Genomic DNA, 26,032 nt, shown 5'->3' with positions numbered 1-26,032 from the left:
CATCGTTATTATACATAAATAAAGACTTATGATGATCTTGAATATCTTTCTGCAGCTAAAATGAACGCTATTACGAGACAACTTCTTGGTGGCGTTGTTGAAGAGGAGGTTCTTTTGGGGTAATAAAAAATTCTTTTTCGCGTAGTTGTTCGAATATATCTCATTTAGGCCTTTAATCTCACCAATTGTTTCTATGTAGGCTAACTCCAAACGACTCTGAGAAGATTTATGAAGTTGAAGATTTGCTGGCTGCCTTTGATGGCCTACAGAAAGCTACCAGGTCTATTTTACTGACAGCCATAGCAATCCATTCACTTAATATCAGCGTTATTATCCAGTTTTGTTACGTGTGTGACAAACTTGTTTACTCTTGTCCCTGTTTGACACGGTTCCACCTTTGATGGCAGAATCCTGGAATGCCACCAGAGAGAGCAGAAGGAGAGCTATGAAACCCAAGTGGAGGGTTTGAAACTGAAAGTGGATCACCTTCAAAATGAGAACAGCAAGTTGCAAAACCTGTTCCAGGAGAAAAGTAATGTCAATGAGAATATTCGCCAAGAAGTGTCCAGGCTCAGCAGCGAGAACTCAGTGCGTTATTGCATTCCTGTTTCCATTTCTCCAGATAGATCTGGTGCAGAACATACCGTGATTTGTGCTTTCTCTTGTTTCCTGTGACCCACAGGTTTTACCGGAGCTGAAACTGCAGGTCTCAGAGCTGCAGAGACAAAAACAAGAACTGGAGGCTCACATAGTGGAGCAGAGCAGAGAACTAGCAGGTAGATCTGTTGTTTTACTATTTAACTATTTCACGATGAAGCTCTTTTGCAGGTTAGTCTTTCCACTTGTTCTTTTGTTTATTTTTTTGTTTGTGTCATCCAAAAGAAAAAACTGAGGAGATCACTAACGTTCTTCAAAGAAAGATTAAAGAAGAGAGCTCACGACGCAGGTAGAAATACTTTGATTGGAGTCCGTTTTCTTGATTAAAGAAGGGATGGTCATTTCGGAGTCTGTCTGATTTTTGTTACTTTTTAGTCACTTTGAGGTGAAAGCTGAAGAGCTGGAGGAGTTGAAGAGGGAGCTTCAAGGCAGAGTAGAGGAGCTGGAAGAGGAGAATGATCACTCAAAAAGACAGCTGCTGATGGAGAGTGAGGCCAAGAGCAAACTGAGACAGGAGACTTCACAGTTAACGGCTGAAAATATGGTGTGTGTCTGTGTGTGTCTGTGTGTGTCTGTGTGTGTGTGTGTGTGCGTGCGTGCGTGTGAGTGTGCGTGTGCGTGTCCCCATGAAAGCCAGTAACAAATTCTGCTTTTCTTTAAGGACTTTGAAGAGCAGCTCGACCAGAAAGATAGATTAATAAAGAAACTACAGAATCAAATAAAGAGCCTTGAAACATCACAGAAAGGTAGCACTTTGGCTTGTATACACGCACATTATAACATTAATCCGCCTCCTCCATGTTCATCACTTTGATGTTTCTCACACAGCTAAGCAAACGTCTGCTCCTGCCATGCCCAAAGATTACCTTGGCATGTTGGAGTACAAGAGAGAGGATGAATCCAGGCTCATTCAAAACATCATTCTGGGTATTCTTCCTCCGTATTATTTTATATTAACATTCATTTTGTGACATTGTCTGCCTTCCTCTATGTGTATGCTGGGAATGCATCTGTGGTCCTCTTGATTTAAAGCAGGAAACAATTATAACTACATGAAACTATGCTATATTCTACACACAGACCTAAAGCCCAAAGGCGTGGTGGTCAGTGTGATCCCCACGATGCCAGCTTACATCCTCTTCATGTGTGTCCGCCACGCTGACTACCTGAACGATGAAGTCAAACTCAAGTCTCTAATGACCGCGACCATCGGTGCTGTCAAAAAGGTCATCACGGTGAGGTTAATTCTCATTCTAGTAGATTTTTATCTCGACTGTAGTTTTGCTAAATAAATAATGAATATAATCCATAAACCATTATTCATAACCATATCTAAGATTAGGTAGCCAGTATGTTTGCGGCAGTTTATTTTCATTATTTCACTTTGTAAAATTGATGATGTGAAAAGAATGACGAGCCGGCAAAAATAAAATGTACAAGTTGCATTAAAAAACTAAAAATCTCACATCTATAAAAAAGAAAATAAATGAAAGTAACAGATGTGTTTTTTTATTTATTTCAGAGTCACCACAAAGACTTTGAGATGCTGTCATTCTGGCTCTCAAACACGTATCAGCTGCTCAACTGTCTGAAGCAGTACAGCGGGGAGGAGGTCTGGATTTACCGTATTTACCCTGGTTGCACTATTGTGTTTTTTGTCTGTCAAAGATGTCGTGTACAGTAGCAGGCATATTTTTACATTCTCTTGTTTTGCCTTTTGTTTGCAAAAGGAGTTCCTGAAACAAAATACTCCTCGCCAAAAAAAGAACTGCTTGCAGAATTTTGATTTGTCTGAACACAGACAGATTCTCAGCGACCTGGCCATTCAAATCTACTATCGGTTTCTCTCGGTCATTGAAAAGACCCTCACTCCTGCAATTGGTATTTTATCATCAGTTCATCCTTATCACATGCAGATTTTGAACCTTTAAGCAACCTGAGATGTGCTGATTTACTTTCTCGCCTAACAGTACCCGGTATGTTGGTGCACGAGAGTTTACAGGGGATTTCTAGCATGAAGCCGACGGGCGTCAGGAAGCGTTCCAACAGCATCTACGAGGACTCAGAGACATACACCATCTCCTCCATCCTTCAGCAGCTCAGTGTCTTTCACTCCACCATGAGCCAGCATGGCATGGAGCAGGGCCTCATCAAACAGGCTGTCAAGCAAATGTTTTACCTAGTTGGTGCGACCACCCTCAACAACATCATGCTCCGCAAAGATATGTGCTCCTGCAGGAAGGGAATGCAAATCAGGTTTGTGGATGTTTTTATGAGAATACAAGAGTATTTGTACGCAGACAAAAGTGAGTTGATAACTTTTCTGTTTGTTCAGGTGTAACATCAGTTACCTGGAGGAATGGCTGAAGGAGAAGGAACTGCAAAGCTCTAATGCTATAGACACTCTGAGGCCGTTATCTCAGGCTGCCTGGTTACTGCAAGTCAACAAGTCCACTGATGAAGACGCCAAGGAGATCACTGAAAAATGCCCTGAACTCAACCCCCTTCAGGTACTTTATTCATGCCACACATGCAGTATTTTTTATATAAACAAATTCAGCTTCACACTGATGTGAAACAAAACTCACATTGAAATTTGCAGATTGTCAAGATTTTGAACTCCTACACTCCGATTGATGATTTTGAGAAAAGGGTGACGTCGTCATTTGTCCGCAAAGTTCAGGTGAGCTTGATTGTTCATTTTCAAAAATGTAATGTAACAAGCTTTTCTAATTTCAAAAACACTGTAATGTCTTGTAATACTTGTTCACCTGCCATACTTGCTCTCCACTAATTATGCCAATCTGCTCCTTGTTGGCAGTCGTTACTACAAGATCGTGATGGGTCCACACAGTTGATGCTGGACTTAGACTATCGTTTCCAGGTCACGTTTCCTTTCTGCCCGTCTTCGCAGACTCTGGAGCTGCTGCAGGTCCCGAGCAGCCTTCATCTGGGTTTCCTAACCAGGATCTGACACTGCCAGCCTTTGACCTTTCACTCCTCATGACTGATTCATAGTCCGGTGGCCTGTGGCTGTATCTTATTGTTTATATGAACACATTAAATTAAGAAATGAACACCATATAGTTCAAATTCAGGGCTATGGACAGGATATTTAAATACAGAGGTCATGTTCCTCCAAAAGGAAAGTTTTTTTTTTAAATAATTTCTTTAAAAAATGTATTAGTTAATTAGTCATCCACAGAAAATTAATAATTTAATTAATCATTTCAGTCATTTTAAAATAAAAAACTCAGCCAGCCATTCTCTGGTTTCAGCTTCTCCAGTGTGGTGATTTGTTGCTTTTCTCTGTTTTATATAATTGTAAACGGAATATCATTGAGTTTTGGGCTGTTGGTCAAAACAAAACAATCCATTTAAAGATGTAAAAACATTTATTTCCCAATACCAAGGGTTAAAAAAATGTTCTGGCTTAAAAGTTGGCACATCTAAACATAGTCTAAAAATACTGAAATATGAACCAATGAAATCCGGCAACTAAGGACATGATCTAAGTATTGTTAGGGGTAGCTATGGCCTGTTAAAATGTGAAGGTGGAATCAATAAAACTCAACAGTATTTTGAATTATTAACTCAGAACATGATTATATAATTATAAAATATATAATATAATATATTTTAATATATTTCTTTCTTTATATTTCTTGTAACAGTTGTTTAATATAAAACATATGTATCATATGTAACATATAATCAGCAAACAAACATGTTTGCTGATATAATTCCATTGCAATAAATGGTTTTATATGTTAAAACACCAGAGTGCCATTTTTATTATCTGCTGTGTTTTTGCATTACAGGCAAACAGTATTCAGTTTTCCATGTCGGCAGTATTTAAATGCATTATTGAGCAGTAGGCCTAGAGTATTAAGGCTGCTGAGGATGCAGCCCGTGTGGACCAGCACCACCACCAGGATCCTCCTCCTCCTCCATCTGGAAACTGGAGGAGCATCTTCTCCCTCTGACGTCATGTCAGCAGCATCAGCTGTTAGCTCTACTTTAAGCCTTTTCGCTGCCGATCGCTGCCTGCATAAAGGAAATATATGAGATCCCCTCTAATCCCTGAAATGGCGACACAGGAGGTACAGTTGAATGAGACTCTGACCCATCTCAAAACGGAGTCGGAAACGCTGAAGTCGAAGCTGGAGGATGAAAGAGCGAAGCTGCACGATGTCGAGCGTGAGTGCAGAAAATGGAGAGGCCTCCATTCACCGCTGGTTTACAGTGTGACGGGACAAATAACAGCAAACGTCTCAGACAAATGTATTTTAGAGGGAGGTCAAATGTTGCTAGTTTTACAGCGACAAGGATGCGTCTAAACTGATTATTGACCAGATTAGCTCGACGTTATCTCAGATAGTTGACACAGGCTGTTTGCTTCCCCATTTTACAGCCCAGTGCTTCCATTTGAATTTCTTCTATGTAGTGTTTTTTCTCTAATCATATTTTAGCTATATGGCCGATGTTAAATAAGATGTGGGAAAGAAACCTAGAAACAGGCTATTTGTAATGCATGTTTTATGGGATGCTCACAAGCTATTTGAGGACATGACGGATTAAACCAAGATTAATTCAACAACAATATTCCTCCATTTATCGTAGGCCTACTGTAATCATTATTGCTGCTGGGATTATTAATCCATGGTGTATAGAGGGTTTGATGTATTGTACATTGTGTGTGTGTGTGTGTGTGTGTGTGTGTGTGTGTGTGTGTGTGTGTGTGTGTGTGTGTGTGTACACAGTTCATCAGGTGGCAGAGAAGGTGGAGGGGCTTGGTCAGTTTGTTATGAAGACCCGAAGAACTCTGAAGGGACATGGCAACAAAGTTCTGTGTATGGACTGGTGTAAGGACAAGAGGAGGATCGTCAGCTCCTCACAGGTCACAGACTTTATGCTCCTTTTATGCTTTTAGTCCTTATTTTCTACTTCACAGCTCATTGTAGAGCCAGTTTGTAATTGCATATAATCTACATTGTATGTGTTTTATTTTGTACTTGTTCTAATCTCTTTGCAGGATGGAAAAGTGATTGTGTGGGATGCTTTCACCACCAATAAGGTACCTTCAACCTAAAAGGGATTTTCCACCTCAGATTATTTTATTTAAAAGATTTTATTAGGTATTAGCATTTGGTATTTCATAAGACAAAGGCAAAAAATAAGATACATTTTGTTTAACAGAAATGTTTATTTAACACAATCATTTTGTGACCCTTCAGATTTATCTTGATCTTAAACCACTGGTCTGAATACAAGTAATAATTTGAACAAATATGCAACAAATATATGTAACAACAGAATAATGTATTATACATACAATTGATGTTATTGTAATAAGTAATTTAAAACATGAAAATACAGCAGGAGACAGAGGATTTCCAAATGATGCAAAATATGCCTAGTCCCATTTTTATGAATGAGGACAGAGGGAACATACACCAGAGATTGCTATCAGAGTTGAACATTGACCACAGTAATGTCTAAAAGTGTCTTTTGCCTTTTTAAAGTTTTTGCTTTTGGACAAACTGTAACACAGCTAATGTCTCACAGCCTAAAGCTTCCTGTTCTGCTCTAATTAATTAATTCAAATTAATTTGATTCATCTCACTGTTCCGGTGCGGCTCATGCAGCTTTGTCTTTTGATATTTATTAGGAGCATGCTGTGACAATGCCTTGCACCTGGGTGATGGCCTGTGCCTACGCCCCCTCCGGCTGTGCTGTAGCTTGTGGGTGAGTGTTTTACTACCCGTGATAATCCAAATGGGTGTGTCATCTGTTTGGTTTTCTGTTTTGTTTTGGTAAACCTTTTTTTTTTTCCTGTCACAGGGGCTTGGATAATAAATGCTCAGTGTATCCTCTGTCTCTGGACAAGAATGAGAACTTGGCTGCGAAGAAGAAGTCAGTGGCCATGCACACAAACTACCTGTCAGCCTGCAGCTTCACCAACTCGGATATGCAGGTGAGAATGTCGACCATACACAAAAACACATCCACAAAAAGATATTGAACAGCGGTTATTCTTCCTCCTCATCGTCTGAGGAGTAGGTTGTTCAGTGGTGGTAGACTGCTGTCTCTGTCCTGCTCAACAGACACACTAGAAGAATCTTCTCCCCCATTGATTGAATGCTCACCTCTTTAGGCTGCTGGGCTGTCAGTCAGATACTAGGTCAATTTTTATTTATCCATAGTAATCATAATTCTTGCACTGATTTTACTTTTTAATTACTTTTTAATCACCTTACATTTGCAATCCCTACACTGTACATAGTCTATCTATCTATCTATCTATCTATCTATCTATCTATCTATCTATCTATCTATCTATCTATCTATCTATCTGCTTGTTTTAAAGATCCTGACTTCCAGCGGGGATGGAACATGTGCATTATGGGATGTTGAGAGTGGGCAGCTGTTGCAGAGTTTCCATGGACACGCAGCAGATGTGCTCTGTCTGGACCTGGCTCCCTCCGAGACTGGAAACACATTTGTTTCAGGGGTGAGGACGCCTTTCATATATTTTTCAATATAAATCAATCAATATATATCATATATATTTCAATATTTAAACTTCACTGAATTATTTCAAATATTTTTTCATACAATAATATGCATCATTATATATTATTGCAGGGCTGTGATAAGAAGGCCAATGTGTGGGACATGCGTTCAGGACAGTGTATTCAGTCCTTTGAAACTCATGAATCAGACATAAATAGTGTGCGGTAAGAGATTGCCAATTGTCAATTTTGAGTTCTGATATAAGTGTAGAGATACGAATATTTTACATTAATCCATCAGTGAGAAAAATGCTATTTTTTTAAGTCCTATAAGTGTGAAATGTTACGTGTTAATATTTTTCAAATTATTTGTTTTTTTTCATACCACCACTGGGAGGTGCTAAAAGACAGCTATAATCAAATCCTACTGAACACAAGAGAGGTATTTGTTCCTAACTGTTTCTTCTGGTTAATAGATACTACCCCAGTGGAGATGCATTTGCATCGGGCTCAGATGATGCTACAGTAAGTAGTGAGATATTTACCACATGAAGTGCAATTGCAAACATATTGAAAACAATCTTTAACATTCAAACACTGACCTTTGTTACAGTGCCGCCTGTATGACTTAAGGGCAGACAGAGAAGTGGCTATTTATTCCAAAGAAAGCATTATATTTGGGGTCTCCAGTGTTGATTTCTCTCTCAGTGGTAAGAAATACACACTTCAGTATTAGTGCGATTATGCAACCAAACAGCAGTTAATGATCAATCAGAGCTTAAAATGATATCTATTGTATGTTATAGTTAAAAAGCATTTATGTTTTGTTAAATCGTTCAGGACGGCTATTGTTTGGCGGCTACAACGACTACACCATAAATGTCTGGGATGTTCTCAAAGGAACACGGGTCTCTATTCTGTTTGGACATGAGAACCGTGTCAGTACGCTGCGTGTTTCCCCAGATGGGACGGCCTTCTGCACAGGTTCCTGGGACCACACTCTTCGGGTATGAGATGTCCGTTATTATTGTCTGATCTGACAACTTTGCAAGGTGCAGTGACCGTTCTGGTTATATCTTGTAATGTTTGTTTTTTCCAGATCTGGGCTTAAGGATGAAGGCACCGAGAATGAAATGGTACACAGACCTACTGAAGATACACCAACTTTCTGTTTGCTAGAGAACAATCACAGAGATAAAGGCTCAGTTTTGGTTGTACATAGGTCATATCAATAGCATTGTATATACTCCAGTCTCAATGTCATGGTAGATTTACATATTTCAGAGAGTAATTAAACCAAATGGTATGCGATTAAAGGAAAATGGTACGGAGGAACTCATGGTTACAACTTAAGATGTTAAATGTATATTGCAGAAAATAACACTGGTAGTGACTAGATCAGTCTAAGATAGAAGTGACACAATAAAGTGATGTATTGTATGTGCCCACATAAAGGACATTACTTGTATATTTATTTGTTTTTCTGCACAAAAAATAATGGAGGAATGCAGCCTGTAGAAGAAAATGGGATACTGGAAACAACATCTATCTGCAGGACAAGAGCGAGGTTTTATTTTCTCTTGGCTTAACTTTCTCATGCCACAGACTGAGAAGAGTGAAATGTAAATGAGAAATCTGTAAATGAGAAATATTGGAATATCAGGGATAGTGAGGTTGAGTGTTTAGATTGGCTTGGAGAAACGAATCAATTTAAGTTAGTCTGAAACCAATTAAAAATAGTAATGGATATGAAGGAGTATTGGCATATAATATTATGATTAAAAGTACAAAGTTGTAGTTTATTAAATATGGAAATATATCTAATTGCACACCCTGTGCACCCAACAAGCCTTGACAGCAACTCACCTGCCAATATTATTCTAATGTAAAAAAGTACACATTTACAGGTAACCTGAAATACATTATGTTCCCTCCCTATGATTTTAAAAGATGGTTTACTTCTCATCTGTTTGTTTCCAGCTGTCAAGCCACTTCCTGCTCTATGTGCACATCCAGTCACTGCAGACACCCTGAACCTGTGGTCCCTTACTAGATATCTAAATACTTATAAATATATATATAAAAAAAAGAACATGTTTAAATTCTTAGAATATACTCCTTTTGGCTGTAATTTCATATTTACTGTAATTATTCTATTGTAGTTTAGTGTACAGTTATTAAAGGGACTGTTTATTAAAGAATTACAAACATAATAAACTGAGTTTTGAATATCATGACTTTGTCATTATTGTTCTTTACCTTATCTTATTGTTTTATTTTGTTGTACTGATCTAAACTTAGCACAAAAAGTAGGGAAATTTGTGTTTGGTAGATTATTTCTCCGTGGTAACAATGCTTTTTGGCAATAAATCTTATACCATTGGAAAGCCTGTTTAGTTCCCTTTCAAATGGTGCCCCATTTGTAAGGAACATGCATTTGTGGGATGAGCAGCAGCGCTGAGTATGTGGGTAGCGCCCATGAAAAAATTGCCAAATCTTCTCTGCCAATGCCAAACAGGTTATTTTGCTGTTGCTATTGACACTTGTTTTGAGCTTCTGGTAGCCCCAGGTGCTGCCAATCAGGTGCCTGATTTAGAGATGAGATTCTGCAAGCAGTGGCAATCCCATATCTCCACAGTCTGGGACCGAACTCTATCCTCCAAGATGACAACGCTCGCCCTCACAGGGTGGGGTTTATCAGAGAATACCTCCAGAATGTGGGAGTGGAGAGGATGGAACGGCCTGCCAGCAGTCCTGACCTCAACCCCATTGAACACTTGTGGGATCAGCTTGGGCGTGCTGTTCGTGCCAGAGTGACCAACACAACCACGTTGGCTGACTTGTTGACGAATGGGATGCCATCCCACAGCAGGGTGTGACCAGGCTGGTGACCAGCATGAGGAGGAGGTGCCAGGCTGTTTTGGCTGTGTATGGTTCTTCCACACGCTACTGAGGCTCCTGTTTGTGAAATGAATAAATTGTTAAATTGCCAATATGTCTTGTTTCTTCAAACTTCAATCATCCAATCCACCAAACACCAAACGAGTCAATGGCAGAATAAGCTGTTTGGCATTGGCAGAGAAGATTTGGCAAATTTTTCATGGGTGCAACCCACATACTCAGCGCTGCAGCGGCTCATCCCACAAATGCATGTTCCTTACAAATGGGGCACCATTTGAAAGGGAACTAAACAGGCTTTCCAACAGTATAAGATTTATTGCCAAAAAGCATGGTTACCACAGAGAAATAATCTACCAAACACAAATGTCCTTACTTTTTGTGCTAAGTTTATTTAGACCAAACAGTCACTGTTTTCGTTTAAGGTTTCTAATAAAGTTTCCCAAAAAAAACAAGCGGAAGTGACATCATCACCAAGCCTTGGTCAGTCTGCTGAACCAAAACAACGGCCGACTGACAAGCTAGTATTTTTACTTTTTTAATTAACTAACAACATTTAACAATTAACTCTCTCTGGCTCCGTTTAAGAAACTCTTACTGGGATGGATACATGATTTAATAAGTGTATTTTGAAAGTACAAAACAGCTGCCAAGTTCCGCTGTTCGCCGGCAAAATGAGCGATGTTGTGGAGAAGACCCTGACAGCTCTGCCGAGCCTCCTGTCTTTAGACTCTCAGCCTGGATCTACAAAACTGTCCTCCACCTCAAAACTAGGAGCCCTCATCAGAGGAATCACTGAGTTAACGTCCAAACATGTGAGTCTGTCCTTAAAAGCAAACTGGAGCTTAGGTGAAATAATATGTCAGTTGATGATGATGAACGTTAGCTTGCTAAGCTGTCTGTGCTAGCTAACTCAAAAAAAGGTGTGTGTGCTTATGTGTTTTAACACACTTATTCCGTGCAGCACTGTGCATAGTTTTAGACTGATTTACAGATACCTATGTTGTTATCACGTCGTTATACAGAGATGGGACTATTTTTAAAATGTGTCCTGTTGGTGCGTTCATGTGCTTGTTATAAACTCAGACATCCAAGGTGTTAAAAAGTCAGCTGCCAAAATGCTTTGCATTCACAAACTGTGTTGTAGAGAAGTTAAACCTGGAAGGCAAATGTGGACGTTTTGAAAAATGGTTGCTGTTCTTCAAGTCCTTGATGTTGTAATATCCCACAAACACGTGAATGCACCATTATTAGCTAGATATAACTGATGTTCACTGTGATGCATTGACCATCCATAGCTTGTCTCTGCAACTTTCATTGTATACTGACATGGTATACTGTAGGCAATGGTTGAGAGTACAATGTAAGTAGTTTAGTTTATTGAGACTATCTATCTGCTAAAATCCTGACATGCACTGGGGATGAAACATGTTATGGGATGTTGACAGTGGGCAGCTGTTGCAGAGTATAAATATCCTCTGTGTGTTTCCCCTTTTTCAGGAGGAGGAAAAACTTATTCAACGTGAACTAACATCTATCAAAGAACAGGTGTCCTCCCCCAACACCTCCATGGTACCATTCTCTGGATTTTCCAATTTGGTCTTGTACAAGAAAGCAGATTATTCAGATAGGTCCAGTGATGCCTGACATTTTTTTTGTGTTTACTTCTTGCTTGTGGCATAATCTGATTTAGAGGCAGATGAAGGAGCTCATGGTGAGAGGGATCTACTGTGAAATGCTTGGTTATGAGGCTTCGTTCAGCTATATTCATGCCATCAAACTGGCTCAACAAGGCACTGCTCTGGAAAAAAGAGTTGGTATGTTCTTTGTGATTACTCATTCTTCAGAGTCCTTACCCAATGGCGCTGCAATACTCAGTTTGTCTCATGATCAACACAGGGTGCATGATTAGTAGCTTTTTGAGTTTTTAAAGTTTATTTTTTTTAAACCTTCATTTGTCATCACAACACCTTTATTGACATAACTCCACTGCATCTTCCTACACTGCTTTGAGCAAAAAATAAGTTTGTTTCTGAATTGCAGGTTATCTCGCTGTGTCTTTGTTTCTTAACGAAAGTCACGAGCTGCTTCTTCTCCTTGTGAACACTGTATTAAAGGTAGGTATTACGTTTTTACAGCATCTGTCATCTGGTGTCTGCATAAGGGATGTTAATGTGTTTTGTGTTTTCAGGATCTTCAGAGCACAAACCTTATTGAAGTTTGCATGGCTCTAACTGTTGTCAGCCAGATGTTCCCCAAAGATATGATTCCTGCGATCCTTCCTCTGGTCGAAGAGAAACTTAATCACCCAAAGTAAGAAATGCTCTTTGAATTACAAGTCTAATTTGTTACCAATAAGTGTTCAAGTGAATGTATTCACATGGTGAACTGAAACATGAAAAATCTGCTTGAATATTATGATTTTTGCAGAGAAATCATTCGACGAAAAGCAGTCTTGGCACTGTATAAATTCTACCTAATAGCACCAAATCAAGTTCAACACATCCACAACAAGTTTCGTAAAGCTCTGTGTGACAAGGATCCTGGTGTCATGACAGCTTCACTACACATCTACTTACAGATGATCCAGGTAATTAGTTTTTCTGGACTCTGGTTTGATCTGTTGTAGTGTAATCCAGTCTCGTCACTTTTTTGTTTAATTTTTTTTGTTTGTTACAGGAGAATCCAGAAGGTTATAAGGACCTTACAGCAAGTTTTGTCACCATACTGAAGCAAGTGGTGGGAGGAAAACTGCCCATGGATTTTAACTATCATAGTGTCCCTGCTCCATGGCTGCAAATTCAGCTTCTCAGAATATTGTCCTTACTTGGGAAAAATGACCAGAGGTAATTCTTTTTTGTCCCCTGGTGAATCTGGATGTTTATGGTGTCATGTCGTTGTGCTTTGTGCTCGTACATTTTGTAAATCTGTTCTGTTTGACAGTACAAGTGAGATCATGTATGAGGTCCTCGACGAGTCTTTACGAAGAGCAGAGATGAATCATAACATCACCTACGGTATGTCAAAATTAAAGTATCGGTTTCTGTAAATAAGTACATTTTAAAGCATTTAAGTACTTTCTTCAACCACTGTCTTTTTATTTCCAGCAATATTATATGAGTGTGTAAAATGTATTTACACAATTCATCCCAAATCTGAACTTTTGGAAAAAGCTGCAAAGTGCATTGGCAATTTTGTTCTGTCACCAAAGATTAATCTCAAATATCTTGGTAAGATTCAAATAAAACCTTTGATTTAAGTCATTTCTTTACATCAAGATTTCAGATATTCATTGTCATTGTTTAATTTTTTGTTACTGTAGGCTTGAAGGCCCTCACCTATGTGGTCCAACAGGACCCTAAACTGGCCCTGCAGCATCAGATGACCATCATAGAGTGTCTCGATCATCCCGACCTCATCATCAAGCGTGAGGTGAGGCAAATACTGGTGTAGTCTGGATTTTTGCTGTGTTAGAATTGTGGGTATACAGCATTATGGGGCTTTTTCTGTTTTCTTGTAGACACTGGAGTTGCTCTTTCGGATCACCAACGCCCAGAATGTCACAGTCATCGTTGAGAAGATGCTGGAGTTTCTGCGAATTAATACAGATGACTACACTACCATTGACCTGGTGGGGAAGGTGGCAGAACTGGCAGAGAAATATCCTTAAATATACTCAAATTTACCTCTGGTGGCCCACTGTACCTTGACTTTACTTTCTGTGAAGCTGGGCTTTAGTTTACACAACTTCCTGCTTCTGACACAGATGTAGTTAAGACAAAGTCAGTAAAACCTGTTAGAAAGTACGGTATGCGACACTGTTTTTAACAGCATAACGACATTTATGACTATCCTGTAGACTTACATTGGTTGTTCAAGGCCTATGATAACTATTGGACTGTGTTCCGTCTCTGTTTCTCAATAATAAAGCTACTGGTAAAGTTTAAATTCAATTTAAATTAGTTCTGGGTTGAAAAACAGAAATGCAGTCCTTTTTAATAGCATGCTTTTGTATTATTTATACCTGGTTTGTTCTTGTTTCCTTGTTTTTTTTTCCTATGAACCATTATACATATGCACCAGACAATGAATGGTTCATTGAGACCATGAACACAGTGTTTTCAGTGGGTGGAGACATGATGCAGCCAGACATCCCAAACAGTTTCCTTAAACTGCTGTCTGAGGGTGAGATACCCGCACACTCAACTTGTTCTGTAGATGATGTTATGCTGTGTTGTAAAAGTTCAGTAATTTGATACTGATATTGATTATGATTTTGTAATGCTAATAATTTCTCTTTAATGGCCCAGGATTTGACAGCATGGAGGAAGACAGGAAGTTGAGGCTGTTTGCTGTGAATTCATATGTTTCTCTGCTGCAAGGAGAGCCTGGCAAACTGCCACAGCGCTTCCTCCAAGTCATCAGCTGGGTGAGTGCTGTTCGCACAGTGAGCAGTTTCTACAATTCTTATGTGATATTAATGAGAACAAGAAGCAGAAGAAGAAGGAAAAGGAATACAACATTTGGTTTATAGCAAACTTTACTAATTACTTTACAATATGCAGGCATTAAAAAGGACAGTCAAATGTAAGAGGAGATGAAATACAGAATGCATTTTAGAGAATATTGGTAAGAATAAATACAGGAAATAGAGCAAATCCCATAAAGAAACAATATCCGTTTAAAAGTGGAAGTGTTTCAAAAAGATCATAAAGAATTAGTTGGCCTGAGTTCCTCAGGTATGTAAACAAAATGAGTTACATTAAATTATACTTTCTAAATCTTTTACAGAATAAAAACATTCAATGACAGTACTCATCTTTACCTGCCCTCTAAAAAGCTAACTTATGTCATACTGTGCAACATACTATGCAGTGACATTTACTGAATAACACACTGAAGTTGTGCTCCCTCCTCTGCCGTGCACAGGTCCTCGGTGAATACTCCTATTTGAGGAAGGAACTTGAAGCGGCCACAGTCCTGAGGCTGCTGGCCAAACTGCTGGACATGAAGAACACCAGCAGTGAAACCAAGAGCTGGGTCCTCATGGCAATGACCAAGCTCTGTGAGAGCAGGACAGGTCTTTCTGTGGCCCAGGAGGTTTCTGAAACATACAGCAGCTCCCTGGACACCGTACTGAGACAGAGGGCTCAGGAGCTGCAGCACCTTAGCCAAGACTGGGAACTACAAGCCAGGGTGCTACCTCGAAACGCCGGCCATGAACCCCTGGAGGTAACATACGCACATACAAGGCTGCAGAATTACAGTAATGATGTTTAAGTGTTCAGTGTATTGTCATTGTAATGTTTACCATCAATACTTCTTAGAAACCTGGTTTACTGGAAACATGGAAACATTTAATTGGACTTTGAAAGTGTGCTGCTGTTGAAACTTGAAATTTGGTGTAAGAAAACCCCCGTAAAATGATTTAGCTCTTGGAACCGCAGCAGATGATGCTCCTTTGTATCTGATGGTCGCAAAACAAAACCTGCATACACTTGCCCTCCGTGACACACGGCGTATTTATCGAAATACTGTGGATCAGCATTTCAGTAATAGTCATAGCAGCTGTTTAAGCATGTCTGAAGTAGTCTGATGGGTTGGGTTTACCACAGAACTCAGTATCAGATGGAAGTAGAGAACAATAATAATATTCTACACAAATGCTTCTTTTAGTTGTTTAAAGTTTCATGTAATTTTGTTGACTTATTTTTGGCAAAATAAAGTGAAAAAATAAATAAATAAAATAATAATAATAATATATATATATATATATATATATGATATGAGTTATATTTACACACACATAAAACATATTTAGTCCTGCAGAACATTTCCAAATGATCTTCCCATCCCCATTAAAGGATAAGTTTAAATCTGAAGTTGGTGTTGATGTTGTTTTGCAGGTAGATTCCTCTCTGTCATTTCTGGATGGATTTGTGTCGGAGGCGTTGGCTGCTGGCGCTGCTCCATACAAGCCTCAACATCAACGGCAGGAGGAACTAGCTCAGGCAAAAGGTATCAGATTGTGGCAGATTTGGCAGCATGTGTACACTGCCTTGTTTTGGTTTGTTCTGACTGTGTTGTCTGCCTCAGCGTTGAGCATGGAGCCATACGGCCTGTCCCTGCCCATAAGCATTTCCTCCTGCAGTATCGCAGACAGACAGTCTCCTACACTGTTGTCCATAAGCTCTGGTCTGTCAGGCGATAGCACCGAACTCTCACACAAAGGAGGGTACGTAGACAAACGCACACGCACTTGTGCTGTCTGAATTAAAATAGCTTACACGCAAATGCACAGCTGGTTTAAAAATCATACTTTGATTTTGGTTGTAGCTCGACAAGTCTGAAGCTGGATGGTGTAAAGAGGGTGTGGGGGAGGGAGGGCTACCTGGCACAGAGGGAACCTGTGGAGGAGTCTGCTCATGTTGAGGTTCCCAGTCCCCTCCGTTCACCCAACCACCAGGGAGAGGCTGACAGTCAGACTCCCACTCCGACACCGACCCCCGAGCCCGAACAGGAGAAACAGCAGCTGGCCTCATCACTGTTTGTCGGCCTGAGCTCCCAAAGCTCTGTGTGTCTGGTAAGCTCCTGAATACTCACTTCGCAGATTTGAAAATGTCTACGACAGAGGGCACAGAATAAAGGCTGCAACTAACAACATTTTCTCATTATTGATTAATCTGCCAATTATCTCTAAATTAATTGATTCATCGTTTTATCTATAAAATGCCAGAAAATGGTTAAAAAATATTCTTAGACAGAGTTTGAGTTGATGTCTTCAAATTGCTTGTTGTGCCTGATCAACAAGCCAAACGTTATTTTCACATAAGACAAAGAAAAGCAGCAAATCCTTACATTTGGGAAGCTGGAACCACAAAATGTTTGGCATTTTGGTTAGAAAATGACATTTATTAATCAGTTATCAAAATAGCTCTACTGGCTCTGTAACTCTCAGCCATCCTGATGTGATATTGAAGCCCTTTGCGATATTCATAGTGGAACTTATAATAATGATAAAACAGATATGATACACTGTGCATTACTACAAATGCATTTATTACAACTAAAAGTTTTCCTTTAACAGATGGGGAAATCTGAGCCGACACCCCAGCGATTCAGAAGAAAAGCCAAAGGTCCGGGCTCGTCCTCGGCTGCTAGCGAGCAAATATCCAACTCCCTCGTCTCTACTCCGAGCACAGTGGATAACTTGCTGTGTAACAACCTCCTGGAGTCCAACATCACGTCAGAGCTGGATGTTTCTTCACCCGAACAGACATCCCAACCTGCTCATGGCCTCACTACTGCAAATGGCAACTGTGATGTAGAGTTAACTGACAGTGACACAAAGGGAAGTAGCCCCTCTCTCAATGGGGATAACGAGGTGGTAGCTGCTGATCCGGGTTCACATGAGGACCCAGACGGACCTAAAGACTTGTGTCTCAGTTCTCATCTTCCTGCAGAGCTCTCTGGACTCTCTCACTCAGAAATCACTCCTCTGTGCTCCAAACAAAGCCTGGATCTCTCAGCCTGTCATGTGCATAAAGATGATTTCTTAGTACTAGTTGTTTTCATTTACAACTCTTCTGACTCTGACATTCAACAGATAATATTAGAGCTTGATTCAGATGAACTTGAGGTACAGTCATTTTGAAGCAGAACATTATTAGTGAAGTCTTATGCTATCTTATTAGCCTTTTATATTAAATGGCATTTTGTCTTTTTCAGGTATCCTGTGTTTGTGACAGTCGAATGCAGGAGGCGAGAAGCCACACTGTAGCAGTGTGTCAGTATTTCCTGACCGTGAAGAGACCTTCAGTCCATCTTGAAGTGGTTGGGATCGTATCTTACCAGTTTCCTGTTGGGACGCCTCAGTCGGTGCAGTTCTCATACAAACTGCCTCTAACCAGCTTCATCAGGTGAAATGGCTTCTTCTTTTTTCCAAGTATGGCCATGAAGAGACAATTGGTTTCTTACTGTAATTTCACGTTTCCTTCAGACCTTTGATTCTGACGACGGAGGAATACGGGACAATGTGGCTGGACTTTTCTCACGATACAAAGCAGAACCTGACACTGATAAGTGACGGCCAAGAACCTCTCGCAGCCACTCTGAATATGCTGGAGAAGAAACTTCAACTTCATGTTGTGGAAGTCATAGGTAACCAGACATTTAGTTCTCATTTACACACACACACACACACACACACACACACACACATATATACACACCTCTATACATAGTACTCAGCAAGATATTTCATTTAAGGCTGCCGTGGCATAAGGGACGAAACTCCTGTCAAAGCCGGCCTGACTCCAAATTAGTTTATGGAGAAAGGGTGAAAATGTATTCTTGCCCTGAAAATAGTGGTTTCACAAAACAGTCTCAACACAAAGTCCACTTACTCACTTTTTCCAGAGCTTTTAACCGAGCTGAAGATTACCAATATGATACAATTAAAGGTTTCAACAACAACAACAAAAAACGATCAAGAGGATCTTGTGTTTAGATTATGTTAGTGTTTCACTCATGTACAAAAGTATTAGTTACTTCGGTACCACTTTCTGATAAGGCACATTTAAAAAGTGTTTTTTTAAGTTGTAACCACTGACTTTATTAAAGTTAATGAATTGGCTATTAATGCTTACTTACATCAGAGAAGCAGTGCAACAGATGTAATGACTAAAGAGCATCAAGTTGAAGCAAATGTGCAGCCACAGTCTCTGCTTTGTCTTTTGAAATCTCTACCATATCTGTGAGATTTTACAGTCACTTTTTTGACAATCAATCTCAACTCAAGGTCCACTTACTCACTTGTTCCAGAGCTTTTGAGATGTTTATTTTGTCATCTGCTGTCCAAGATCTATAAATGAACCCACAAGGTCAAGTCATTTGTTTTGTTAATATTCTTTTAGGGCATCTCATAGCATGATGGATGCATGTTTTAAAAATGACATAGGTTGATATGTCTTAAGTGCAACCGGCACTCCCATGTATGTTACACTATCAGTGAGTAACCTTTATTATTTTCCCGCACAGGTATGGAAGGTATTGTAGCCTGCCGGCTCCTCCAGGATCAGCCGTGTCTGATGCACTGTCGTCTGCATGCAGGAACTCTGGCCGTGTGGCTGCGCTCTCCAGTCCCTGACCTGCCCGACTGCCTGATGTACCACTGTCAGAGAGCTTTACAGGAGCACTGAGACCCCACTGACACCACTAAGCAACATGAGCACCGGACCCTCAGCCACTGAAGAGGAAGGTACACAGAGCAGTAGTGCGGAACATCTGGTGTTGTGCATTCTCATCTTTATATTACAGTGTTTACCATTTGTTTATCTCTTCCACTATAAGTGACAACGACTTGTTTTTTTTTGTGTCCACATATCCTTTATTTTTAACAGTTAAATTGGTGGAATATTTTACAGGATTACAACTGTTTAAAGTCATGGCTGGTAATAACCTCAGGGCCAAAAGATGGTGTTTTTAACCTTCTGTGGGTGTTTGATGTTTCAGAATAACAATAATGTCTTAAATTAATGACAGGACTTCATGGTGACTTTAAAACTGTAATGCTTGAAACATTGTTGAATATTGAATATGATATTCTCAGTATGAAGGGAAAATCATGAATTGACTTACTTGGTTACTTTTTACGCCCCCAGGTCTGCATGCTGAATATCAATCGAGGTCATGTCCTGCTTTCTAATGTCAGCTACACTTTCTAGGCTACAACAATCATGACAGTGAAGCCCATTTGTATTTTAATCAGACAAATACATAAACGTAATTTTTGTTCTTTTCAAGTTCATCAATACTAATTGAAGCAATTCTGAGTGAATGGAAAGAATAACTCAAATTCTTGCATTGGATTGGTTGATGTTATTTATTAGGTGTCTTTGGGAGAAGCACAGGGAAGATATTGATATATTTTAGGAGTACCAAACCCAACAAACCATTTCAGGAGAATCTAAACTACTCCCAGAGAGCTGCTTTTTAAGAAGAACCTGCTCGTCTTTACTGCTGAAGCTTCAACACAGAGAAAAAATCTCTACGTGTTTGTCCGTTTGTCTTTAGGATTACATTATGCTGACACTAACCTCCAGCTGCAGAAGTTACACATATTTCTTACATCTATGATAAGAGTATTTTGTCTTAAATATATCGATGACCTAAAGATGTCCATATTGTCCGTTTGTCATTATAATGAGGAGCATTTCAGTTTTCCCTGGTGTTTCACAGGCGCTGCCTTCTGTGTGATATGATTATCTATGCACTCATGTTTCTGTCAGTGTCGGTGAGAAGTGGCTTTTTGATTATTATATTTTTGTATCAATGCAGTATTAAAAACTTAAATTAAATTTATTGGATTTATATTCTTACAGAAAATATTTTATATTAATTTCTCTGAAAGAAAGAAAATCATCGTGCTCCATGTACTGTTTGATCGCGCTGTGCCAGATCTGACATGTCTCAGCCTGTTTTATTTAATTCAACCTGAAAAGAAAGTTTACCTTTGTTCTTTGTTGCCTGTACCCTGATTAGAGCACAGCGTGACGCTAACAATGTGTCTAAAACTCAGTTTTAACCCAACGCCTTATGTTCTAACGCCAAGGTGGCGTATTTGATTTGTGCCTGTGGTACAGAGAGAATCATAGTTTATTAGAGTGCCTGTCATTACATTCTGCTAACTTATAAATAAATCCAACACATGTAAATGAACTTGAGTTTGACTCCATGATTATTTCTTAAATAAACACAGGTATCCTGGACTTGAAGCAAAGAGGGACATTATTACAGTAGAGGACATATTTTCTGATGTTCTTTATTCTCATTTGATATTTTCTACAATATAAAACAATATTTGAAATATATATTGAATGAGCATTGTTTACTTACTACATACACCAAATGTAAAAAATGTATTAGTAGCATTTGAGTTGCTGCCTTTGTCGCACAGTCCACATTTCCATTCACTGATACCCTAAAAAGAAGTTAACTGTCTCTTTTTAACATTTCTAGAGATTTAACATAAGAGAACAATATGAAATAGTGATGGGTAATAGGTTTTACCTGGATTCATCTTATCATCATACTAAGGCATATATTTGACATATTTCTAATTCTAACATTACGCTTGCATAAAACACTACTCACTATACCATACTTTAACATTGCTGTTTTAACTTTGATAATAATAATATATAATAATACAGTAACCCCTATAATGCTATGAAACATACTTTATGTAAAAATATATATGTTACGTGATCATGATAGCAGGACTGAACTAGGAATATCATTGATGATTAACAAAATGAAAAACTAGTAGTCTCAGTTCAGGTCTTGAACAAATGCAGGTTGGCACCACATTAGGACATGCATGTCATTTTTACACATCATTTTTTGTGTGACCTCTCAATACAACAAAACTAAATCTATATCCATGTCCTCCCTGGTGTTCCATACTGTATCCCGTGGGCCAGGTAATCATGCTTGCACTGCTCTGTATCGGCTAAAACCTTCCAACAAATTCACTAAATGTCATTAATGTCAAAGTAGACAACACATCTGTTGGGACATCACAAATTTAGTACAAGATATAGAACTGAAAACTTAGTTTGTGGTTTTTTTGCACATTTGTACAACCTTGGCCAGGGAATATTTCAGTATCGTTGAAATACTTAGAAATTTGCCATACTAAGTGTTTTTCACTAAAATATAACCCCTGCATGTGTCTCAGTGCTGACTGTTGAGTTCATGTTGTTCGAGGGATGAAGCGCATGGCCAGGCTGTGCTCGTCCTCCATAGGCTGCTGCGACAGGTTGTTGGTCTGCCTGATGCTGTTGAGGATGCAGCCTTGGCGAGGACACACGGTGTAACGAGACAACAGAGTGACCAGGATGGCCTTCATCATCACCATGGAGATGTGTTTGCCCACGCAGGAACGAGGTCCGCAGCCGAAGGGCTGGAAGAAACGACTGGGCACCTGCCAACCAGAGAAAGTAAACACTAAGCTGTTTTGTCTCTAGAGCCATATATTGTTGCACAACCTTGAGCTGACTTACTGTTTTGTCAAAGTTCATCAGGCTAAACTCTTTGGGTTTTGGAAAGAATTCAGTCTTATGCATAAGACCAATGTTGAGAATGATGTTGGTTCCTTTTATAATTTTAGTGCCTTCGATGTTGTCATCTTCCAGAGCTTTTCGCATTGTGAAATCAACCACAGGATGAAACCTCAAAGACTCATTGATGAAACTCTCCATCACTTTCAAGCTCTGATAATCAATGTTTTCACCTTTTTCACCTGGAAATGAAAAGCAGCATTTATGGATTGTAGGAACATTTTAGTTTTTAGCTGTCATAGAGTGAAACAGAGATTAATACAGCACAAATGCACTCACTCAAGACAGTGTTCATCTCCTCCAATATCCTCAGCTCCACATCTGGGTTTTGTTTCAGCAGTATCAGCATGAAGAAGAGGCTGATGGAAAGTGTGTCAGGTGCTGCAATCACCATCTCCAGCACGCACTGCCTGACGTTATCTGCTGAAAGCTCCCCGACGTTCTGTTCAAGAGAAAACGAAGGTATGCAGAACGCAGCTAACACATGGTTACTCTGTGACACAGGTGGTATAGATGTATCAAAAGAGACAAACCTGAGCAAAGATGAGCTCTGTTGCAAAGTCAAGATCATCATCCAACTTCTCAGACTCATTTATAATCTTTCTTTTCATTTCAAGAAGGCTCTCCATCTCGTCCTGCAGCTCTTGGCTGTTGGCACAAAAAGCAACACAAAGGTTAGGTTGAAGAAATTACAAGCCAGATGTTGAGTTATTGTGATGTGTGAGGATCTTACGCTGCTCTTTTGTGCTTGTTGTACAGCCATCCGATCTTGAAGAACATCTCAGGCTTTATCAAAACTGTTTGCCAGGTCTCAAAGTAGTTTTCGATTTTCATCAGCAAGTCCTTTTCTGAGTTACGAGGAACAACAAAACAGATTTACGAGCTGCAGTGCAACAACTTGAAATATTTGCTGGTAGAAAATAAGTTTGAGATGTAGAATATGCTGACAGTGAACGTGCAGCTGACCGTTGAGTGGCACCCTGAGGAAAAGCCTGTTGGAGATGTCCACCACTATGGCTCTCAGCAGATTGAGAACGTCCACATGTCTGGAGGGGTCGGCCATCTCCTGCAGGCAGTCCAGGTGTTTGGCTGTGGAGCTCTCACAGATTCTCACTGTCCTCTGGAGGCCGGGGCCTGTCAGAGCTGTAAAATAACCATGAAATTCAAATGCAAGCAAGCAGCGTTTCAGTTATTGTCAGACTTCAATCTGCAGGTGTCGGAAAATAGACAAAGAGAGGTGAAATAAGGGACTACAATACTATGACTCCATACTCTCTTGCTCACCTTTAGAAAAATATGTCCTTGCTTTTCTCCAGAGCAGGACATCACTGTTGAAAATGATACCCCTCCCTTCCATCCCAATACACTCCAGCCCTTTTTTGCTCCCGAATCTGGCTGTGTAGTGGGCGCTCCTCAGAACATGATACACTGCTGAAGACCTGCAAAAGTAGCCAGGCTTTGACTTACTACAGATTCATGGGATAAATTGTGAGTGTAAAGAGTTTTTTTTTTTTTTTATCTCAGGAGACTTGCCTGCTCAAAATGAGGGTCTCCTCGCCATTAATCCAGACCCGGACAATGCTGCCATATTTGTTGTTGTAGTAGTTGCTCGCTGTTCCTATCCCAGTCCAGATGAATCTGCTGTAGGAGAGGATAGGACCGAGTCCTGCCAAGAAGGAAGGACCTGGCATAAAGAAGCAGGTAATGATTTAAGATATAATAGTCCTCTAATGTCCAAGAGAAAACAGAGGTCTTCCTATATGGAACTAAGTAAACTATTATGTTATTTAATCAATAATGTGAATCAGAAACCATAACTTTGGCTCTGAATTCCCTCCTTATGAAAATGTACTAGTGTCATTATTCTAAGTACAAAAATCTTTGAAACATGTTACTTTTATATACTTACACCTATAGTCCCTTGTACACGTGGCTCAATTTATACAAGTCATGTATAAGTCTCTTACCGGGTATATGTGACCGGTTTGTTCGGCTCCAGGCAGTGAAGAGCAGCAGTAGCAAGAGTAGAAGCAGAAGGGCAGTGACTTCAGTGTTGACCACCTCGCGGCCGGCGGTGAGTGTCTCCAGCGGCAGCATCCCCTTCATTAACACAGACCTGAGCAGGTTTACTATGTCCTCTGTCTGTCCTGTGCTCATAAAGCTTCTGTCTTCTTTAACCAACAGTCAAAACAAGCTAATCTAATGGTTATTGTTAAAATAGATCTGTGTATCTGTTATTACAGGTTTATCATGGGCAGAACATTAGTGTCTTCTCCAAAGATATTATGTATGGTGAGTTGCAAATATTTGTGACAGAACACAACCAAATTAAAAACAGGAGAGAGAGTTTCAATTGAATTTCATAACTAAAATCTCTGTTTCACTTTAGTGTATTACAGTAGCTTATACAGTCTCTCAATACAGGAACAAAGTCCACATAATTCAAATTTAAAATTGAGTAAAAATTCAAGGTGTGTTACAATTTTTTCAACATAGTGTATGCTTAGATGTTTCTACATTTTTATCTTTAAGAATATCTTTTTACTATTCTAAGCATTTCTTTATTAACAAATTATCAAAGAATCACACTTACTTCTCTTCTTTTCTGACTCCTGACAAGTTAGTAAGTAGTGCAGTTTGAAGAGATGCAGTTCTTCCTCCACTGGTTTTAAGGATGATCAACCTTGTCCTACCCAATAAATCGCAGTGTTTATAAATCCTCGGTTAAGCCCTCATTTTACTGGTTGCTTAGAAACACTGCTACTTTGTGGTTACGTAAGTAAGCCATGTAAGTACCATTACATGGCAGAACAGCAAACATGCCAGATAACCGTGCACATCTTAACCACAAAGCCGCTTTAAAAAGAACCAAAAAAGTGTTTTTTTTTTTATTCATAAGCATGCAAAACCTGCAGGTCCTTCATCCGGTGTACTCTGCATCAGTTTTTCTTAGATGGGTTTACTTCACATTTAGCTTTGTTGAAATGAAAGAAACCCCACTGTCCAATTCATCCACAGAGGAGGCTTTTCAAGGGGAAATTAATTAGCTGGGTCAGACTGACCCATGTCAAAGGGAGTAGGGATTTACCCAGCAGTTCAAAATAGGAAACAGGAGAAAGAGAAAATGTCATCTTTATAATTTCAAGTCTTACATTTTTTTTTAAGAAATAAATGTCAGTGCTCCTCTACTTAAAAAATGAACATGGATGCAAAAGGGAAAACAATGTACATGCAGAGGTTGTGTGCTTCTGATGAGCTCTCCTTCAAAATCAGTCCCTAAATAGCTGAAAAGAATAGCTGGTGTGCTGTTAATGAAGATGTTGGCCTCAGATTTGGGGGTTTGGGTGGGGGCTTTAATCCCAAATTGGCTGAAAAACCTGTTCTCCTCATTCTAGTGGAGACTAAACTGAGTAATTAGAACTTTTTGGGAATGGATAAACTTTAATGTTACTTGTTCAATGACACAAGTGGAGAAAAATAAATATAAATGCATAATGCAATAATAGAAAAACATGAAAAGACATTTATTAAAAAGAGATTTCAGTACACACACCCATCCACACACTAACAGTCTTTTACTGAAAGCGCTCTGAAAGCTCTTTTGTAGATCCAAAGAATGTTCCCCTTGTTCACAACTTATTTATTCCATTTCCATGTAGTTTTGTGTGGGACGGACTGGTGGCAATATTGAGAGCAAGAGCACCAAAATGATGAGAAGCACTACACTGTGTGCAGGATTTGTCATTCTGGTTAATGTCCATTAGCTGCTTCTAAATCGAGTGGGCCTACACATTGTAACTGTTTCCCAGAAGCTTGTTGTTGCGCAATGTATCATGTGCT

General features: G+C 39.5%; 4 protein-coding genes across 6 annotated transcripts in view; 3 read left to right on the top strand and 1 right to left on the bottom strand.

The window, feature by feature from the left end:
• The window catches only part of LOC144521682 (uncharacterized), a 28,849-nt gene extending 24,910 nt beyond the window's left edge, over positions 1-3,939 (top strand). Inside the window, exons 68-82 of the mRNA XM_078256235.1 lie at positions 56-119; positions 200-280; positions 408-588; positions 683-776; positions 883-946; positions 1,033-1,201; positions 1,319-1,403; positions 1,486-1,584; positions 1,738-1,892; positions 2,180-2,269; positions 2,388-2,538; positions 2,628-2,913; positions 2,993-3,167; positions 3,260-3,340; positions 3,479-3,939. Of these exons, the coding sequence (XP_078112361.1) occupies positions 56-119; positions 200-280; positions 408-588; positions 683-776; positions 883-946; positions 1,033-1,201; positions 1,319-1,403; positions 1,486-1,584; positions 1,738-1,892; positions 2,180-2,269; positions 2,388-2,538; positions 2,628-2,913; positions 2,993-3,167; positions 3,260-3,340; positions 3,479-3,631 (1,928 nt within the window). The 3' untranslated portion in view covers positions 3,632-3,939. The remainder of the gene's footprint in view (positions 1-55; positions 120-199; positions 281-407; positions 589-682; positions 777-882; positions 947-1,032; positions 1,202-1,318; positions 1,404-1,485; positions 1,585-1,737; positions 1,893-2,179; positions 2,270-2,387; positions 2,539-2,627; positions 2,914-2,992; positions 3,168-3,259; positions 3,341-3,478) is intronic.
• An 89-nt stretch (positions 3,940-4,028) lies between these two features.
• gnb5a (guanine nucleotide binding protein (G protein), beta 5a) lies at positions 4,029-9,065 on the top strand. The gene is made up of 11 exons (XM_078257192.1): positions 4,029-4,857; positions 5,421-5,557; positions 5,693-5,734; positions 6,329-6,405; positions 6,502-6,634; positions 7,028-7,171; positions 7,306-7,397; positions 7,649-7,697; positions 7,786-7,882; positions 8,013-8,179; positions 8,272-9,065. Exons 1-11 carry the CDS (start codon positions 4,722-4,724, stop codon positions 8,281-8,283), a joined length of 1,086 nt encoding a protein of 361 aa, XP_078113318.1. The 5' UTR covers positions 4,029-4,721; the 3' UTR covers positions 8,284-9,065.
• A 1,474-nt stretch (positions 9,066-10,539) lies between these two features.
• On the top strand, positions 10,540-20,788 carry ap4e1 (adaptor related protein complex 4 subunit epsilon 1). 3 transcript variants are annotated; one of them, XR_013502383.1, is made up of 22 exons: positions 10,540-10,885; positions 11,571-11,642; positions 11,764-11,887; positions 12,114-12,187; positions 12,262-12,383; positions 12,501-12,660; positions 12,750-12,916; positions 13,014-13,087; positions 13,178-13,300; positions 13,393-13,502; positions 13,591-13,734; positions 14,147-14,255; positions 14,381-14,499; positions 15,000-15,302; positions 15,977-16,088; positions 16,167-16,305; positions 16,407-16,653; positions 17,158-17,709; positions 17,799-17,989; positions 18,070-18,230; positions 19,110-19,329; positions 19,733-20,788. XR_013502383.1 is itself a non-coding variant. In XM_078257144.1 (21 exons), exons 1-21 carry the CDS (start codon positions 10,745-10,747, stop codon positions 19,268-19,270), a joined length of 3,405 nt encoding a protein of 1,134 aa, XP_078113270.1. In that variant the 5' UTR covers positions 10,540-10,744; the 3' UTR covers positions 19,271-20,788. The 3 variants fall into 3 exon arrangements, 2 of the variants coding, with proteins under 2 accessions (XP_078113270.1, XP_078113271.1); XM_078257144.1 differs by having other exon boundaries at positions 19,110-20,788; XM_078257145.1 differs by lacking the exon at positions 10,540-10,885 and having other exon boundaries at positions 11,766-11,887; positions 19,110-20,788.
• Positions 20,789-20,951: 163 nt separating this feature from the next.
• Positions 20,952-24,865, bottom strand: LOC144522241 (aromatase-like). The gene is given in 10 exon segments (XM_078257181.1): positions 20,952-22,056; positions 22,136-22,374; positions 22,472-22,634; positions 22,726-22,840; positions 22,926-23,040; positions 23,159-23,335; positions 23,477-23,660; positions 23,662-23,876; positions 24,160-24,292; positions 24,786-24,865. Coding segments are annotated over 9 exon segments (1,569 nt in total). The 5' UTR covers positions 24,290-24,292; positions 24,786-24,865; the 3' UTR covers positions 20,952-21,825.
• Positions 24,866-26,032: the final 1,167 nt, after the last annotated feature.

This window comes from Sander vitreus, chromosome 8 (assembly GCF_031162955.1).
Source record: "Sander vitreus isolate 19-12246 chromosome 8, sanVit1, whole genome shotgun sequence".
Classification (NCBI taxonomy): domain Eukaryota; kingdom Metazoa; phylum Chordata; class Actinopteri; order Perciformes; family Percidae; genus Sander; species Sander vitreus.
Note: the sequence above shows the minus strand (reverse complement) of the source record. Positions and strands in the feature narration are given on the sequence as shown.

What these genes read in the sequence shown, in the direction of transcription:
- gnb5a (XM_078257192.1), top strand. Translation starts at nt 4,722, where the DNA reads ATGAGATCCCCTCTAATCCCTGAAATGGCGACACAGGAGGTACAGTTG. An exon ending in GAAGCTGCACGATGTCGAGC is followed by an intron (nt 4,858 to 5,420) that starts GTGAGTGCAGAA and finishes GTGTGTACACAG; the next exon opens with TTCATCAGGTGGCAGAGAAG. An exon ending in GGATCGTCAGCTCCTCACAG is followed by an intron (nt 5,558 to 5,692) that starts GTCACAGACTTT and finishes ATCTCTTTGCAG; the next exon opens with GATGGAAAAGTGATTGTGTG.
- ap4e1 (XM_078257144.1), top strand. Translation starts at nt 10,745, where the DNA reads ATGAGCGATGTTGTGGAGAAGACCCTGACAGCTCTGCCGAGCCTCCTG. An exon ending in TCTACTTACAGATGATCCAG is followed by an intron (nt 12,661 to 12,749) that starts GTAATTAGTTTT and finishes TGTTTGTTACAG; the next exon opens with GAGAATCCAGAAGGTTATAA. An exon ending in GAACTCTCACACAAAGGAGG is followed by an intron (nt 16,306 to 16,406) that starts GTACGTAGACAA and finishes TTTTGGTTGTAG; the next exon opens with CTCGACAAGTCTGAAGCTGG.